This window comes from Rhinolophus sinicus, linkage group LG11 (assembly GCF_036562045.2).
Source record: "Rhinolophus sinicus isolate RSC01 linkage group LG11, ASM3656204v1, whole genome shotgun sequence".
NCBI lineage: Eukaryota > Metazoa > Chordata > Mammalia > Chiroptera > Rhinolophidae > Rhinolophus > Rhinolophus sinicus.
The window spans coordinates 13,054,663-13,073,418 of record NC_133760.1 but is presented as its reverse complement, the minus strand read 5'-3'; the positions used below and the strand labels follow the sequence as shown (position 1 = coordinate 13,073,418).

The window sequence follows — 18,756 nt, the reverse complement described above, 5'->3', positions numbered from 1 at the left end:
TATATCTGGGATTTATTTTCAAATATTTCAACAAAGAAAAAAATGAAACAATTTTTGCAAGATGTTTACAATTAAATCTAGGTAATAGGATCTGGGGGTTCATTATAATACTCTCTTCTACTTTTGTGATTGAAAATTTTCATAATAAAGAGAAAATACAAATAAGTCCTGCTCTCTGCCATTCCATCAAAGACAAAGATCTGTAGGTCGTCACAGCCAGTTCTCAGGTTTTGAGGCTCACTGGAGAGCCATCCATAGATTTCTTGACTTTGGGACCATAACAGACTGTTTTTTGTCACTGTTGGGCTTTTAAATTTTTGTTGTTGTTTGTTTACCACAGGACCCACTGATATCATGCAAAATGAAGTAGATAGATATTGCTGTTACCTTTCTTGGTCTTTCAAGGAATTTGTCCACCTCATCTATGTTGTCAAATTTATGGGCATAGAGTTGTTCATTATAGTCTTTATCCTTTTACTGTCTGTAGGATCTGTAGTAATGCCCCCTCTTTCATGCCTGATATTTGTAATTTGTGTACTATCCTCTTTTTGACACAGACAACTAAACAGAAGTCAAAAGGAGACATGATTCATGTTGAGGATGCAGAGCCGGCTGGCTCATCCTTACTTCTGCTGCCTTGGTCAGCTGTTAGGTCAGTTATCCTTGAGGCTCCCTGTACCCAGCCCACAGCACTCACATACTCTACGCTGCCAAATATGTAGGCTGACATGGAGGAGCCCAACTATATACCCAGGGCTGTCATTGCCCTTGGCCTCCAAGGTGAATCCAACTCTTCAGAATGTTCTCTTTCCCTCTATCCTTGGCTTCCCCACAGAAGTAAACTCAGGTAGAAGTAGAATAACAAAGGAGAGGTGGGATAAGGGTAGCAAATGGCACATGTGGACTACTTGCTAGAAGCTGTTAGAAGACTCAGCTTGCCTACAAAGAGGCCATTCTTTCTCCATGGTGGGAAGAGGAGATGAGGGAAGGATTACTAACAGTGACTTCTTCTATTTTACTACCCCTTTCCTTTTATCTCTTGTCTCCTTAATTGCTAGAAGGAAGGGTCATAAGTCCCTAGACAGCAGGGGGCCTATTTGAGCTTTCACTTAGGTCTTCCATATTTTCATTCTATCATCCTCCCCAAACCTCATGTCCAGGTATTGGCAAAAGAATGGAAGATATAGTTTCCCTCATTTTCTTTCTGCTTTAATCTCAAATGGTATTATCCCTTAGTGCCATCCAGTAATTAGGTCACCAGGTGGTATACTGGCTAGAACTTGGAAGCTTTTTCCTTTACTCTGAGGGTCTCCCAACACCCACCACACCTGCTGTTTGGGACTCAAGTTATCAGCATGCAGAGCTATGACCAGGGAAATAGAGTCTGCCTCCACTGTGTACCCCTAAATCTAAGGAGCAAAATGCTGAGTTTCCGTTTCTAAAATCCATTTTTTTCTACTATATCAATGCCTCTTCTATTAATGTGAAATATACATTCATTTTTGTGCCAGGTGCTTTCCTTCCTATAGTCTTTAGGAGAGGATGGTGGGAGACAAGGAAGGAAGAGGACAAGGAAAGGCTCTTCTGTCTAAGGCCTCCAGAGTGTGAGCACCGCTCGCTTTTAGTAAGTTTTCCCACTGGAGTATGTGAGTGTCTGATCTCCTTGGCTACCTTTCTGGAGAAACAATGTTTCAGGAAAAGGGACACATCACAGAGCTTGTTGGATATGAGAACCTCCTCTTTATTCCACATTATAGAAGCTGGCTTCTGGAACAGGGTAGAGAAAGGGCTTTGGCCTGGCCCTACCTCTGTGTGGGCCCTAGAAATAAAGGTCTAGATTCTGGTGACAAGGCCTTTCTCCAGATGGAAATGAAAAGTCCTGACTTCCAGTCAGTCCCAAATTACAGTGTAGGAGCAACAATATGGGGCAATTCCTCGGTGAGGTGAATATCAGCTTGGGGCAGGCTCTTCCAGGCAAGTTCTAAGATCCCATAATGAGCAATGCCCATGGGAAGCATGGTACTCACATTGTTCTGTCCTGGAAGGGGCACCACCTCCTGGAACTTTGGAGGACCTCTGGGGATGTGAGAGCTACCACAAAACAGGTGGTAGAACAGCCGCTCCCCGGGAGCTAGCTCCATAGCCTTTAGGGGCTGTCTGTAGATGTTCCCATGGGGTTGGGGTTCCTCTCTCAGTAGCAGATCCTGTAGCAGCTTCTGGATTCTGGGGGACTTAAGTTGGTACAGGTCCATGAGCAAGTAGAACTGTTCCATCCAAGCAGCACTGTCTTCTGCATATCGCTCCCGCAACATCCGCAAAACATGGTACAGTGCCACAAATGTCTCCCATAGAGGGGCCTCTTCCTTTGTGGCAGATCTAGGCTGTGCCTTCTTTTTCACCTTGGGCAATTTGGGGGGCCTGCCCTTACCCTTAAAAGCCCAGAAGTCCTTTTGAAACGTCAGTGCTAGGGTTTGTTTTTCCACAGAGGCATGGACACCTGTGAAAATGTCTCTTGTGGCAGGATAAGAGTGTCGTATCTCCATCTCCTTGAGGGTACTGGATATCTGCTCTGCCCGTGCACTCCTGTAAGGCTCTCCTAGAAGATGCCAATTTATAGCCTTTGGGTTTGGAATCCTTTTGGTAGCTAATGAAGACTTTGGTGTGGGAACAGCCAAAGGTTTTAGCCAGCTTTCCTTTTCCTTTCTCTTTATAGGAGGGATCACTTTCAGGTATTTTGGACCCATGGGCTCCTTACTGGGTTTTGAGCTTCGTGATTCTAGCACCTGTCTGTGATGGTACACGATAGCTTCAAGTGCGGCCAGATGCATCCACTCTAAGGTTCCCTTTGAGGTGAGGTCTTCGAGAAGCTGGCACAATCTGTGGAAACTGTCCCTGGAAAGCTGTTCTCCTGTCTCCATCTGTTCTAGAACATGGTGGATCCACTCTACGTCTGAGAGGCTTATGTCTACCTGTGTTTCCTCAGCCAGGATGTGGGACACAGTCTGTCCCATCAGAGATGGATGATGCTTCGAAAGCCACTGCCTCCTGTGCCCTCGTGGTTTGCCTTGGAGTTTCTGAGCTTCCATGGTCTTCCTCACTATGTGGGATAAATATGGGGTCTTTAAGTCTGGCTCTTGGGACTCCAAAACTGTATCCAAGACTTGTAGAGGAATGGGCTTATATTTCTGCAACAGTTCTCCTTGTTTATCCATAAACCTTGTCTCTGGGAATATCCTGGATGTCTCAAGTTCTGTGGTCTTATCCTTCCAGGATATTTGTTGTGTGGACACTGGCACTGGTGTAGTCTCTTCCTTCCCCAGAGCTACTGAGATCAGTTTACTGGATGGGCTTTTCAGATCTTCCAGGTTTATATCAATGCCTTTGACCGCAGGGATGCTTTTTCTAATAGAAGGGACTGTTTCTCTCCCTCTCGGGTCCTTTTCTCTCTTTTTTGGTAACTTAAATAATGTTTCTCTTTTTAAGATATCTTTTTCCTTGTCTACTTCTTCCAATGCACTTCTTTCCTCTTCCTCCTCTTCTTTCTCACTTAAACGTCCCACCTCTTCCTCACTCATGCTTTCATACTTCTCAAACACTTTCTCCTCCTCCTCCTGAACCTTCTTCTTCTTTTTCTTCTTCTTCTTTTCCTCCTCCTCCACCTCTTTTATAGCCTCCATCTTCTCCTCTTCCTCTTCCTCCTTCAATTCTTCCTCCTCTTTCTCCACCTCCCCTTCCTCCTCCTCAGACAGACTCTCTTGCTCTACTTCATCAAACAGGCTTTTCATTTCTCCAGAAAAGATCTCTTCATTTTCCACCTCATCCCTTTGACTGGGAAACTCTTCCTGTGGCATATCAACTCTCTTTATTCTCTTTCTTGACTTTTGTTTAAGGAATGACATTACCTCTTCTTCCTCTGTTATTCCTTCCTCCTCTTCTTTCTCTATGATTTCTCTCTCTTGCCTGGCCAATCTCCTTTCTTTCTCAGTTATTTTTTCCTCTTTCTTTATCATTCTTCCCATTTCCTTGGCCAGTTTTCTCTGCTTTTTAGCTAGTTTTTTCTCATCTTTGGTAAATTCTGATTGTTCCTCAAAAATATCCCATTCTTTGGCATCAAGTTCATTTTGTTCCTTGCTCAATCTTCTTTCCTTAACAACAAGTGACCTCTTTATCTTTGTTATCTGTATTTTTTCCTGGGTTAGTTTCCTTTCATTTTTAGTAAAAATTTGAAGTATCTTTAAGATTCTTCTGCGCACCTTTGATGGTTGTATGGAAATGTTTCCTTTAGCTAACTTCCTTATTACTTTGGCTAGCTTCCTTTCTTCCTGGGCATATACTCTCCCTCCTCTAGTAAATTCTAATTTTTCTTTTGCAATTTCCATTAGCTTGGTGGCCAATAACCTATCTTCATATATCAGCATCTTCTCCTCTAGTGACAATTTCTTCTTAATTACTTCTAGTTCATTCTCACTCAGTTTCCTCTGTGTTGAGGTTTCTTGAGTCTCTCCTGTGAAGAGAGTTTCCTTTCCCTCAGCCAGTTTTACCTTCTCCTGGACCAGTTTCTTCATTCTCAATTCCAGTGCCTTTTCTTCTTCAATAATATCCCCCTCTCCTCTGAGCAGTTGCAGTTTTTGAAATATTGCCATCATCCCCACAGCTAATTTCATTTTGTCCTGGGCTAGCTTGTGCTGTTTCTTACCCAGCTCTTCCTCACCTTGGACCAGTTTTTCTTCTGTGTCAGCCAATTTCTTCTTCTGGAAAACTTCTTCCTTTTCCTTCATCAGCTTCTCCTCTACCTGAACCAATTTCTTCTTGTACATGTCCAGTCTCTCCTTTACTTGGATTAATTTCTTTCTGTGCTGGGCAAGGTTTTCTTTAAGCTGGTAGATGTTCTCTTTTCTCTGAGTCAATTTCACCTTCTGAACCAGCTTCTCCTTCTTCTGAGCCAGAGTTTTCCCCCTTTGGGCCAGTATCATCTTCTTGTTTGCAAGTTCCACCTTGTTCTGGGCCAATTTTTCCCTTTCTTGGGCCAGTTTTTCCTTATTCTTCATCAATTGCTCCCTTTTCTGGGCAAGTCTTTCCTCTTCCTCAGGCAGTTTTTCCTTGTCCTGGTCCAGTTTCTTCTCTTCCTGGATCAGCACTTCTTCCTGGACCAGTTTTTTCTCTTCCATAGCCAGTTTCTCCTCTTTCCAGGCCAGTGTCTCCTCCTCCTGAGCCAGTTCCTCCTCTTCCTTAGCTAATTCCTCCTCTTCCTGATTCAGTTCCTCTTCTTTCTGAGCCAGTTCCTCCTCTTCCCATGTCAGCTCCTCCAATTCCTCAGCTAGTTCCTTTTCTTGCCATGCCAGATCTTGCTCCCTCTGGGCCACTTTCTCCATTTTCTGGACCAATATAATTTTTACCTCAGCCAGCTTCTCTCCTTTCTTTGCTATTTTCTCTTCTTTTTGAGCCAGTTTCTCCAATTTCATGGCCAGTTTCTTCCTTTTCTGGGCCAATTTCTCTGCTTCTTGGCTTAGTGTCTCCTCTCTTTGGGCCAGTTTTTCCCCTTTCTGGACAAACTTCCTCACTGCCTGGACCATTTTTCTATTTCTCTGGGTCAGTTTCCTATATTGTCTGGCCAGTTTCCTCTCTTCCTGGGCCAATTGTCTCTCTTCTTGTGCTAGCTTCTCTTCCTCTTGTGCCAGCCTCCTCTCTTCTTGGGCTCGTTTCCTCTCAACCTCGGCCTGTTTGTATTCTTTCTGAATCTGTCTCTGCTCTTCTGTCACCAGCTCTTCTTCTTCTCTTCCTTCTCCTTCCTCTTCTTCTTCTCCTCCTCCTTCTTCTACTTCTTCTTCTACTCCTACTCTTCCTCCTCCTTCTTCTTCTTCCTCTTCTTCTTCTTCTTCCACTTCCTCCTCCTCCTCCTCTTCTTCTTCTTCTCCTTCTTCTTCTTCTTCTTCTTCTTCTTCTTCTTCTTCTTCTTCTTCTTCTTCTTCTTCTTCTTCTTCCACTTCCTCCTCCTCCCCCTCCTCTTCTTCTACTACTTCTACTCCTTCTCCTTCTTCTTCTGCTCCTCTTCCTCCTTCCTCCTCCTCCTCTTCTTCCTCTTCTTCTGCTTCTCTCTCTTCTTCCCCTCCTCCTCCTTCTTCCTCCTCCTCCTCTTCTTCTTCCTCTTCTTCTGTTTCTCTCCCTCCTTCTCTTCCTCCTCCTCCCCACTCCTGAGACAATTCTTTTTCCTCCAGGGTCAGTTCATCCTCATCCTCTAATAGTTGTTCCCTGGACCTGTCTGACAACTTCTTTCCCCAGACTGGTGCCGTCTCATCCCATCCCAGCTTTCTACTGTCCCCATCCAGCTTTTCCTCATCTGGGAATAGCTTCTCTTTGTCCTCTTGTGTTTTCTCCTCTTCCTCAAGATGTTTCCCTTCCCAGGCTGTCTTCCATTCATTCCAGGATTTCCTCGTCTCACCATGTGCTTTTTTCCACTGATCCCAGGACTTCTTCCAATCCTTCAAAGTCATCTTCGTCTCATACATAATTGGTTGTTGTTCTTGCCTAACCACTTCCCCCTGTAGTTTTGCCATTTCCCCCCCTCCCTGACTCACATCCTTCTGTCTTTCGGTCATTTCCCTCTCTTTTTTATCCACTTTTATTTCCTTCTTTTGCTTAGAAGGCTTCTTAGAGGATTTCTCTTCTTTCTTCAGTATTTGTTTCCCCTTGGTTAGATCACCAGGTTCTAAAAAAATAACTTTCTTTTTCTTGCCTCTTTTGGGAATCACTTGGGTTTCCAGTAAGTCCCGCATGTCCCTTGTTTCCATTTGTATTTGTTCTTGCCTCTCTGGTATCTCTTTGATGTCTCTGGTAACCATGTCCTCTCTAATTGCTTCTTCATGAATAAAAGTTGGTTTCTCCTCTGGCCAGGCTACATCAAGGTCCTCAAACAGCACCTCGCTTTCTTTCTTCAGTAGGGGGCAGATCTTCTGAAAGAGCTCCCAGCTGGGGTGTCTATCTTCCAGCACCTCGTGAGCCCTGGTCACTAGCTCAGTGGTTAGAGCTTCTGACATTTCTGTTTGGGAACCAGATATCCTCAGGGTCATAAGACGACATATATCATCCCGCCATGATGAGCCATCTCCAGGGGTAGGCTTGTGGCCAGGAGCTCCAGAGACACCCCGCCCTCTGGCTTGTACCTTCTTCACAACTGGTTCTTCCTTTATAGGAGGCAGAGTTTCCTCAAGTATAACTTCAGCTTCTTTTCTCTTCTTCTTCTTGTGCCTTTTTATGGGTTTCTCAACTGTTGTTTTCTTGCCTCTTTTGTCATGTATTTTCTTCAGCATCTCCAGGGTTACTGCAACATCCTTTGGGATATCTTTCTCTGGAGGTTGTTGTTCAGCATCTTTTGAAATCTTTAGTACACTGGAAATGGAAGACCTAGAATGGATGGCTGTGTCTTCAATTGGTACAGCTTCACTCTGGTCACTTTCACCCTCTAAGGGAACTGGCTCTGTGCCAGTCTCTTTCATCTTCTTGAGGACCCGCAACAATTTTCGGGCTGCAGGGAAAATCAGAAGATGCAGATAAGGAAAACATGGGCGGCTTAAAAGAAACATTTCCCAATATCTGGTATGAGCTAAGAGGAACTGCCATAAAAGAAATAGCAACACAGGGGGCTGAAGCCTTTAAGAAAGAAAGAAGAGAGAGAGAGAGAGAGAGAGAGAGAGAGAGAGAATTCTCCTTGCTTTATTCTCAGTGCCCCCACCCAAAATCCTAGAGCGATAGGCCTTGGAGTCTTCCTAAGGTTGGATTCTTCCTAGGAAGGTTGTTTTCTGTGAAAAGATCATTCCATGTATCTCTACTTCTACCTGATATCTCTTGACCCATCTTAGCCCTAACTACCCTGCCTCTGGGGACTCTGAGGCATGAACTGGATCACCCCATACATACTATGCTTTTTGCCCCCTGCTCGGCTATGTCTTAGGCCTTTGCTGGGCTTGATGGCAACTTCAGATTCTTTAAAAATTACATCAGATTGCTTGGAAATGGGCATAAGTTTAGAAGCCCTTGAGACAGCTAAAGAAAAAGCAGGCTTTTTATCTCCATGCGACAAGGTCAGATTTTCATTCAGTCGCTGCTGCACTTGAGTATGAAGGATTTGGAGATCTGTGGCACGCATCCCCAGCAGATGTTCCAGAGTTTCCTCCCCAATCATTTCCTGCCTGTGAAAGTCAAAAGAGAAGAAGGAGCATGCTGAATTACGGAGAAGAGGGAGAATGAGAAGGAAAGAACTGCTGTGGAACAGGCTGAGGGCTTGGCAATGTGGCCAATAGAGACAGAATATGTAGAGGTAAAGGATGGCCAAGAAGAAAGAAAAAGTCTGAGAAGATAAGATGGCAATGAATGGAGTGATCTATATGGAGGCTGCAGCATAGGAGAAAAGGATGAAAGGGGGAACCTGAAGAGGTAGGGGACAGATGGGAACAGGAGAAGAAATGGAGAAAGGAGTGCTAGTCTAGGAATGGAAAAAGACTGAACAAGGAAGAAGGACAGGAAGAGCCAATGAACAGGGATGGAAAGATAGTGAAAGAAGGGAAGGGGAAAATAGGGAAGGGGTAGAAGAAAATTAGAAGCTAGTAAATAATTGAGGAAGGCAAAAAGAACTTACTGCATGTCCTGGAAAGTGTCTCGGTTCTGGATCAAATTTACGAGTGAGGTCTTAGAGTGGATTCCAGTGTTACTCATGAGGCTCAGGGCCTTATTCCTCACTCTTTTGTCCTTGTCCATTAACCCTTGGGCCAGAGGCATGGCAAAGAGATGAGTGATCATTCCTAGACGCTTCAGCCCTTCCCAGGCTAGCTCTCGGATCAGTGGACTAGAATTGGTTGTATCATCCAGCAGGCGATGAGCTGTTTCAGAGCGCAGGGGTGGAGACACTTGGTAAGAGGCAAAGATTTGCCCTAGCACACGAATACAGCATTGGTACTTCAGTAAAGGAGCGTGGATCATAATGTTGAGGATTGTCTCAATCAGGCTATTAATAGCTATTTCACTCATCTGTCTTCCTAGCCAGCTGCGGTTTGTTGAGTCTGTAAAGACGCTATAGGTTATATCCTTGGACATTCTCATTTCCATGAAGTCTTCATCCTCCTTTTCCAGTGAATATTCTTTTACCTCATGTATAGGTCTTACCTTACTGTGCCAGAAGAAGAATTGTTCAGACTTATCCCATTCCAATTCCCGCGTGGGTGAGTGCAGGTTGCACTGTAGGTATATCGGGCTGCCCTCTGGCCAAAGACGGGCACGAATCACTGAGTTGGGGATGTAGCAGTCAGGGGCTAAGAGCCATTTCCGCCCACAACCAAAGTAGTATCGCAGTATCTGATAGGGGTTGAATCCCTCCCAGGTAGTCAGCTGTAGTTGGGGAGGAGCCACATAATGGGGATAACGTTTTCTGACCTGCATGTTTATATCTGTTTCCTCCTCATGCCCCAAGGAACCGCGTCTTGGGGCAGCTAGTACTACAAGGCTCCTTTGCTCATCTTCTTCTATGACATGTGGCACAATATGGTCAAAGGCAATGGCCCGCTTATTGACAAGTTTCTCCAGACCTACTAATTCCTGTTGCCCTTGTCCAAGGTAGATATACTTGGGCACAAACATGGTCTCAAAGGAAAAGAAGAAGCTTGGTATGAAAGGCTTAGGATCTTCTAGCACTTCATCTACCATGCTCATAAAGGAAAGGCGATACAGCAGGGTTGGGGGAAGCAGTTTTAAACAGGATACAAGATAAAGACTCTTGTTGAAAGTCACAAGCAGGTCACCCCGGTCATTTGCAAAGCAGACTGGGCCAAAGTGCAGTGATGAGTCCAGTGTGGCTATGAGTCTACCATGGAAGTTCCAGATTCGGACAGAGCCGTCAATACCACCTGTGACAAAAAGACTCAAGGACAGGCACACATCAAAGGATGTGATGGCACACTGGTGCAGAGGCAATGTCTCTATGAATGTTGAGCCTTTCTGTGTCTCAGAGGATAGAATATCACAGAACTTCCAGAGACGCAGGCAGTTAGTCTCCGTGATGGCACCCACAGACTTTGGCAAGAGTATTAGGTGTTTTAGGTGACAGCTGCTGAGAATGCTGGCAAGGGGCCGTAGATATACTCTGATCCCTTCAAACACAGCTTCTGATAGGCGTACGTAGTCATCCATTCCATAGGAACAGAGCAAAGAGTTTTCTGGGACACTTAAAAGCCCTACGGGTAGCGTACAAAGTGCCAATACAGCCCCAAAATGCACGAATCTCTCTATTCGGGCACAGCTGTGCTGGGAAAGCACTCTTATCATACCACTCTGGTGTCCAGAGAACATTAGTCCTTCCAGACCCCGACCCAGGTGGAAATGCCCATAAGCCAGGCATTGTACCACATCCTGAGAATCTGGTGAGGTGCATAAAAGATACTTGGCTGGGCAAGGGGAGCGGGTTGTGTCAAATACCAGCACATCTGAGCCACCTGTTGCTACAAAGAGCTCCTCTTTATCTGGGTCATAGTCCCAATCCACAGCGTGGTCCAGGATTGAGAAGGGCCAGGTGACAACCAGAAGATCCCCTGTTAGTGGGGACACAAAGCGCAACAAGCCATCCTCAGTAGTGCACAGGATCCGGAAACAGTTATTACCACAGCGGACCCGACGCACGTGCTCTGGAGCAGAGCCACAGACGTTGAAGAGGCTGTAGAAGCAGGGCAGACGGCGCAAGGAGAAAGAGTGGGTAGTTTGGCAGAAGAAGGTAATGTTATCAATAAACTGGAGTTGATACAGTTCCTCAGCAAGTTCTAGCTGCCGCAGTAGGTCCCCCGAACTAAGGTTCCACTCCTTGATGAAGCCTTCCTTGCCGGCTGTTAGCAGCGTGTGGGCTTCTGGCCGGCTGCGGATGCATACCACTGACAAGGAATGGGCCTTGAAACTGTGGGGAGAGTGGCTCCGACTGAGGCTCCACGCTTCGATGTCCCCACTCTTGTTTCCAGCATAGAGAAAGTCCTGAGCAAAACAGGTGAAGCAGCAGGTGATAGAGGAGCCACTGGTGGTAGACGTGAACCTCCTCACCTCCTCCAGCTGGCCGGGGCCCTGGTGCTCCAGGACCCTCACCACAGTCTCACACAGGGCTAGGAGGGAGCCATTGGGGCCATTCAACATGATGTCCTGGACTAGTTCGTCACCGGGCATGGGAACCATGTGGGCTATTTGGAGGCCCCTGCCACTGCGCTCAATGGTCCAGGTGACCACTGCCCCCAGGATACCTGACAAAAGCATCTTCACTTTTGGGTCATAGCAGAGGCAGTTGATGTTAAAGCGGCAGGGCACTATACCCAGGGGTTTGAATGACCGAAAGTGGTCCCCAAAGAGCCGCAGGAGCAGGTCACCACAGTAGGCCACCAAGGCATGAAAGGAACCTGTGTGGACCATACACTGGATGGGTGGCAATCGTTCGGTCATGGAGAATGTCCTCTTCTCGACCATGTCCTCAGTTTTGCTCTTTATCCATACTACAGCCTACAAGAGAATAAGATGGAAACTGCCTGGAGAAGATAATATTAATAGAAGAGGAAAGGGCAGAATTTTCAGCTGTTTTCTCCTGTTCTTGTGCTAAGGAGGAACTAGAAGATTCTAGAATGATTTTATCCTGGTTATAGTGGTTGGAAATACTGTATAAGCAGGAAGCCTATGAGTCTTTCCCTAACCTTGGCCTACTTTAGGGGAACCATACAATCTATTCAACATGGATACTATAATTGGAGAAAGGATGAGGGAGGAATCTTGGATCCAGGTCACTTTCATTCAAAGGGTATATCTTCCTTTGTCAATCTGGAGTGGGGACTTATATGGGCATGGCCTCTGGACAAAGAGGCTAAGAAGATGAAAGACTAGGCAGTTTTACCTGTATTTCTTTTGTGCTTGTTGTCACCCATGAGAGGGAGGCAAAGAAGTTGGCATCACTGAAGTAATAGCACAGAAGTGGCATATTTTGAGGATGTCGAGACTCTTGGAACAGTATCTGGGACCGGTCACTCAGCACAACTATGTCACTCTGTGCATCATCTGAAGTTTGCTGGGGAGAGGCATGGCATAAACTAAGAGACCAGGACACACACATGCACTGAATGTATTCTCACTCAAGTCGCAATTGAAGCAGTTCCCAAAGTCAGGCCGCAACCCCAAGGACCACCCTGATACACCCACACTTGCACAACGGATCACCCGTGGGACACCTACACTTCACAAGCATGTAACAAAACCCCCGACACAATAGAGAACCGAACGAACCACTTTAGGGCCTCTAGAGGCAAATTTTATAGTGTGAGCACAGTGGAAACCTGATCTTCCCAACACAAAGTGAGCCGTACCTCTCCTCTAACATTCTCCCTGATGTCTGAAAGGTACATGTGTCATAAAAAACACATTTGATGGATTACTCACACAAGTGCACTACCATAGACCCACATGTAACGTAACAGGGTGTCGCCGAAAGTCAGTGCAGCTTTAAGTTACTAAAGTTTAAAACTGTACTAGGACTCCTCGGACACGCTACCCGGCTTTTAAGTTTGACAGAGGAAGATGATATGTATACAATATCCCACAGTGACTGAGCATGTGCTATGCAACAGGCACCTGGGATCCTTGCACAGAGCCAGCCATAGCAACGCTGAGCTTGGCAAATGTTCTCTTTGGTGCCTTCTCCCTTCTCTTTTAGAAAAGCGTCTGTTCCCAGATGGTTGGTTCCTCTGACAATGCTCCAAAGTGTTCACCTTCCACTATCAAAATGTCCTTGCAAGAGGTCCCTAGTCTCATTAGGAAATTAATAGCCCACTTCCTCCTGAGGTAACAATTGTCTTTATGGTCTCCCCTGCCTGTGTCCTCCTTCCATGAAAAATCAATGCTCCTCTGAAGTGCTCATAACTATTAAGATAGATAAGAGGCCAATACATGTTTTTGTCTTACACATACATTACCTTGCTTTTTGGTATGTCACTTATGAGATATTTTAAATCCTTCCACAGGGGAATGAGTCTGGAGGAAGACATCACCTTGGTTATCTCCTGATCCCCCTCAGGACCTTTGCTTAAAAACCTGTGGGAACCCAAAAGATGCCAGTTTAGCCACTGCTACTTTCTGAGGAGCTAGGAAACATGAACACATGTTTATTGGACACTTTTTGAATGTCAGGAACTATGCATAAGACACACCTTCTCATTTAATCCTGACTCCAGCCCACTGAGGTGGGTTTTACCTCATTTTATAGATGAGATAAACTGAGGTTTGGAGAGGGTAAGTAAAGCAGTTGGGGACTGAATCTTAGCTATCATAACCCTGTGGGATATTATGGGTGAGGGAAGCAGACAAACCTAGAAAGGGGCTGGAAAGGAATACCATTCCAGGCAAGTAATAAACCTTTGTTGATGGTGGTGTGTCAAGAGAGCATTTTGTGAGGATAGGAGTTCCCAAAGTTCCTAGGGGTGGGGGTATATCTTAAATACAAATCCCTAGGTCCCCACCTAGACTTACTGAAGCAGAACCATGGAAGTGGGACCCAGGACCTTCATTTGTAACAAGCTCCCTCAGTGATTCTGTGGCCGTTCAGGTCTGACTACTGAAGTAGGAAATTGGGATGTAGGCCACCGAGGACTAAGGGCCAGCCCACCAGGCACCGCTGGAGAAAGGATCCAGCCACTTGGCCTTGCAGGTTTTCCCAGGCTGGTGGAATCATCTATTTATCATCCTCTTCCACACTCTCTTGTTTTTGGCCTTCATGAGGACAAACTTCCACTTTTCCTGGTTGAATGTTTTTTAAAAAAATTATTACAATAAAAGACACATATTGCCATTAATCCCCCTCAAAATACTCTCCCTCTCTTGGAACACATTTATCCCATCGTTCTCGCCACTTTCTGAAGCAGTTCTGGAAGTCCTCTTTCGTGAGTGTCTTTAGTCATGATGCTGAGCGTTGTCATGATGGAGGATGATATATGACACACTTTAAAACACACCTTCTCTCAACCATAGTTCACATCCGACTGACGGCACTGAACAAGTTGAAACTTGTCACATGCTCTTACTAAGTTCGACACGCCACTTCCTGTGTTGAAGATCCCTGCCTTTCCATTGGATGGCACTCGGCAGCAGCATTCACCATATGTTTTGATCACAACAGAAAGGCCCCGTGTCACACATCACTTCTGGTATATGGCAATTTCTGTCAAATAAAAACATTAGGGTGTGTCCTCATCTACCTTATTTACCAGACCTGGCACCATGTGATTTCTGGCTCTTCCCCACAATCAAAATAACCATGAAAGGTAAACCTTTTGAATCGATTGAGGACATTGAGGCAGCCACGACAGCGCAACTGAAGACACGAAAGAGGACTTCCAGAACTGCTTCAGGAAGTGGCAAGAACGATGGGATGTGTTCAAAGCGAGGGAGAGTATTTTGAGGGGATTATGGCAACGTCTCTTTTACTGTGATAATTTGTTTTTATTTAAACATTCACCGTATTGTTTGATCACACCTTGTACTCTGAAGCAGCAATTGTGATTGCTGTTTTTAGCCTAGTTTGGTTCTCAGACAAGGCTTTATTTCCTTCCAACCGATACTTTGTACTTTTCCGTTGCACTGGAAACATGAGGGCTAAGTTTATAGTTTGGCCAGCAGAGGGCAATGGAGGCCACCTTTGAGCCTGCCAGATGAAGGAAAGCTGGTAAACTTTGTTTTAAGAAGTGGTTCCCCAAAGTGTGATTCTCAGGCCAGCAGCACCAGCATTACCTGGGAACTTGTTAGAAATGTAAATTATTGGGTCCAATCCAAAACCCACTGAATTGGCAACTCTGAGGGTAAGGCCCCCAAATCTGAGTTTTAACAAGCTCTCCAGCTGCTCTTACTGTACAATAAAGTCTGAGAACCACTGGTTTGGAGACCTATTGGAGTTCTAGATCTGTTTGTCCTGGACTCCTGAGTCAATGTCAACAGAACCTGCCCACTAGTATGGCCAAGCCTAGGCCTTGTGTTGCCACAGAGACTTGATGGCTGGATTTGGGGGGAAGCAGCAGGCAAAACATATCATCATCTCAATGTAGAGTGGGTTAGAGCCCACAAAAACTTTCACGTGCATCTCCTCATTAGTTCTTGAAAGACCTCTGAGAGGCAAACATCTCCATTATACATACGAGGAACATGAGTTCAGAGAGGAAAAGCGATGTGTCCAAGGCTACGCAGGGCAGATTCAAGACTAAGATTCAATCCACAGTTCAGGATTCTCCTCCATATCAGAGTCAGGAAGAGGGTCTGCCAGCTGATGCTATGAAAGCTCTCTAACTCATAAACACACTAATGGGAACTGGGGACTGGCTGGCAAACTTCAGCGTCCCCTCTGTCTCTTTCCACTCTCCCCAAGATGCATGCTGCCCTCCTGCTGTATCTTTTTCCATTCTCTTCTCCTATCACCTTGCACTTGCTGCTTCTTTGGACCACCTTTCTGGAGTGAGTGGGATCTGCTTCATATCTTGCACGTTAGTGGATGGCCCTGTAGGCCAGGCCCTACAGCTCAGATTTTCCCCACTGGCTCCTGGAGGCCCCAGAACTGCTGAAAGAGTCATCGTTACCAACACATTTGCAGTCACTGCCATCAGTTTCCATTGTTCCCAATTTCTCTTCTGGGCCAGCTTCTCTTGACCAGCCTACAAAAAGCAAGCAGTGGGGCCCCTTTGGGGGCATATTCCTTGGGGATTAGTGAGAAAGAAGGCCTTCAAACCCCAAACCTATTTATTCTTTTTGCCATTCCCATCCCATGTATGTACCAGGTTCACAGGTTACCCTTAGAGGAAATCTATCCCTAACATCCCCCCATTTGATTCCCTAATCCCACTACTTGTCCTGAAAAGCAACTCCAGAGTGAGCTTCAGATGCCTTAATCCCAACGGTCTTGACTTTTTAATAACTTGATAACCCAAAGATGATCTAATGGGAGAATTCAAGCCCTCTGGCCCACTTAAGTAGGGTCAATACTTGAGGTAGAGATATGGTATGCCCTGCTCTGTCTGTGACTGGGCATTGACACTGGCACTACATTCTTTTTCTTAGCTGCAGTCAGTCCACTCCAACATTCTGTGTTAGCTGTGGTAGGATGGAAGGCCAACATCCCATGAGCCCTGCCTTGGGAAGAGAATTGGCTCTAGGGGGCACTGCACTCCATGATACTATTGGGTTCCTGGGTTCCTTTTGGGTCACTCACTGGCTCCATAAGCTCTATTAAAGGAGTGTGAGGGCATACAGTTCTTGCCCCCAAAGAGCTTACAGTTCATTGGAGAAGGCAGACATCAAAGAATAGTCATAACATTGATTACAATGGGAAATTCTTCGAACCTTTCTGCAACTTTTAATTTTCTCAAAATTATGCTAGTGATTCAGTTTTAAGAAGAATAAAATGCTGTGAGTACATATAACAAGGAGGGTGATATGTGCTCCACACTTTGAGGTAGGGCCCTGCGTGGCTCCTACAGCCTTGCAGGTGGCTGTCACATTTGGGGATAGGGGTGCAGAAAGCACAGCTGGAATCAGAAGGGCCTAATTAGTTGACTGTAAAGTCAGCTGTAAAGCCAGAGGGCGATCTTGCCTTACTTACTTATACATTTTTGAATGACTTTAATGATGAGGAGTTGAAGTCTGTCCCTGGGCCTGGGAATGCTACTCTGGCTTTTCCACGTGGCTTCACAGCTAGGGCTGTGAATGCACTCAACTATCTTTATGGAAATAAACAACTTTTGAGGCGGATAAACATGCATTATCAGAGTTACCTGGGAATAATGATGGCATCCAGAACTGTCTACGTTGTAAAGTGGTAGGCAGGCATTTTACACATGTTGTTTCATTTAATTGTTACGATGACCCTATGTCTAAACTATCACACTCCATTTAATTAAACCATTTTTTTAAATGGACGTAGTAAAAATATTCAAAACATATTAAGGAACATACCTGATCACCTGTTCTTTAGTTTCCCCTCCACAAAGGTAACACTGGTTGTGTCTTTTAAACAGTTGTTTTGTACATACACAAGCATATATGTAAAAAATATTCTTTTTCTTATATAAATGGTAGTATGCTTTATACACTGTTCTACATCTTTTCTCAATTTATCTTAGAGATTAACTCATATTAATACATATAACTGTCTCATTTTCCAACAGTTGCTAGTTGCATGGTTTCCACTGTGTGACCAACCTATCATTTACTTATCCAAACTGCCATTAATGGACCTTGGGTTTCTAACCTTTTGCCATGACCACCCAATGCACCAATGAGTATCTTTGTTAATGCCTCAGTTTTAATTTAACACGTTGCATATGGCGGGGTTTAAATCCCTCGTGAAGATTCTCGTGATCCGTACGCAACATGTTAATTAACTTGATTTCAGAATTGAAGTAATGGAAATCTTTTTTCATTAAGCATAGGTTATTTTGGATAAAAAATATACTGGGTTAAATAAATTATTAAATTTGTTTCTTTTGGTTTTCTAATGTAAAATTTAAAATTGCGTATGTGGCTTGCATATTTCTATTAGAATTTTACCGATTTAGATTGTCACTGTTGGGTGGTGGTCTGATACCTGCACTGGACTTAGCTCCTCGAGAGTGGGAACCCAGTCTGTCTTGATTTGTCTTGCGTCCCCATAATCATCCAACCTGGCATGAAGTAGGTGCTTAATACGTTTTTGTTTAATGAATGAGCAGATGAATAACCCCTACCCTCTCCCAAGATATATATGCTTCTCAGCTTCAAGTCTTAGTGACCAACTTCTGGGAAGGATGAAGAAGGGTAGATACTGACTGAGTTCACTTGACCAGAGGTCTTTGCTATTCCAGCCAATTCTCTCTGGTAACCCCTATGGAGTAGGAGTAGCAACATCTTTTTTTTATTTAACTTTTTTTTATTAAAGGTGTGTTTTTCCCATCAGCTCCAAGTCAAGTAGTTGTTTCAGTCTACTTGTGGAGGGCGCAGCTCACAGTTGCCCAAGTGGGGATCTAACTGGCAACCTTGTTGTTAAGAGGTCCCGCACTCTAACCAACTGAGCTAACTGGACGCCCCAATATCCATTTTTTGAAAAAAGTGTCAGATCTTGATTACCTGAGTAGGTGGACTAATTTACACAAAATTTCCCAGGCCATGGGTACTCAAACACATTTCCTCATAGCGTGAGATCAACGAATGAATGGTGGATAACAGGGCTTCCAGGGCCCCCCTCTGGGTGGTGGTCCTGAGGCTGCCATGGAAGGCAAAGCTCTGGAGCTACCTAGGACGGGGAGAGACCACACCTCAGTCCCTACCTATGTAGACGTCCCGCGGCCCTCTGCGTGGGCTGGAAGGGGACCGTGTCTGCTTCCCGGAGGGGCGAACCGCGCCTATTACCTGCGACGACAGGACTCTCAACATGGGACGGGTAAGGCGTGTGTGGCGACACCCAGGAGCTGCTATTTGAAGGACCAGACCTAGAAGGTGCGACCTTGGGGATGCTGCGGGGGTAGTCCGCCGATACAGCGGTTAGCCCCCAGCCAAGCGCCGGGGCGAACAGACCCAGAAAAGGTGAGTGAGCGCGCGTGCGCATTGGCGCGCGGCCGCAGTGGCGCGCGGCCGGCAGGAAAATGCCCAGCGCGAGACCCCGCGCGCGCGCGCGTTCGAAAGGGAAAAAAAAAAAAAAAAAGTCTTCCCCGCGGGGCCCGGCGGCAATTAAGTCCGGAGTTG

At 45.4% G+C, this 18,756-nt stretch overlaps 1 protein-coding gene across 1 annotated transcript; it reads right to left on the bottom strand.

Moving 5' to 3' along the window:
* Window positions 1-907: 907 nt before the first annotated feature.
* Window positions 908-18,591, bottom strand: WDR87 (WD repeat domain 87). Its single transcript, XM_074314408.1, has 6 exons — window positions 18,424-18,591; window positions 12,975-13,092; window positions 11,903-12,073; window positions 8,633-11,517; window positions 7,915-8,186; window positions 908-7,522 (listed from the first exon to the last, which is right to left on the bottom strand). The coding sequence occupies exons 2-6, from the start codon at window positions 13,044-13,046 to the stop codon at window positions 1,902-1,904; spliced, it is 9,021 nt and encodes a 3,006-aa protein (XP_074170509.1). The 5' UTR covers window positions 13,047-13,092; window positions 18,424-18,591; the 3' UTR covers window positions 908-1,901.
* Between the last annotated feature and the right edge of the window lie 165 nt (window positions 18,592-18,756).

Excerpts from the sequence above, each read along its gene's own strand:
- WDR87 (XM_074314408.1), bottom strand. The coding sequence starts at position 13,046 with ATGTCTTCCTCCAGACTCATTCCCCTGTGGAAGGATTTAAAATATCTC. Across the intron at positions 11,518-11,902 it reads CAAGCACAAAAGAAATACAG|GCTGTAGTATGGATAAAGAG; the intron begins GTAAAACTGCCT and ends ATTCTCTTGTAG. Across the intron at positions 8,187-8,632 it reads GACACTTTCCAGGACATGCA|GCAGGAAATGATTGGGGAGG; the intron begins GTAAGTTCTTTT and ends TGACTTTCACAG.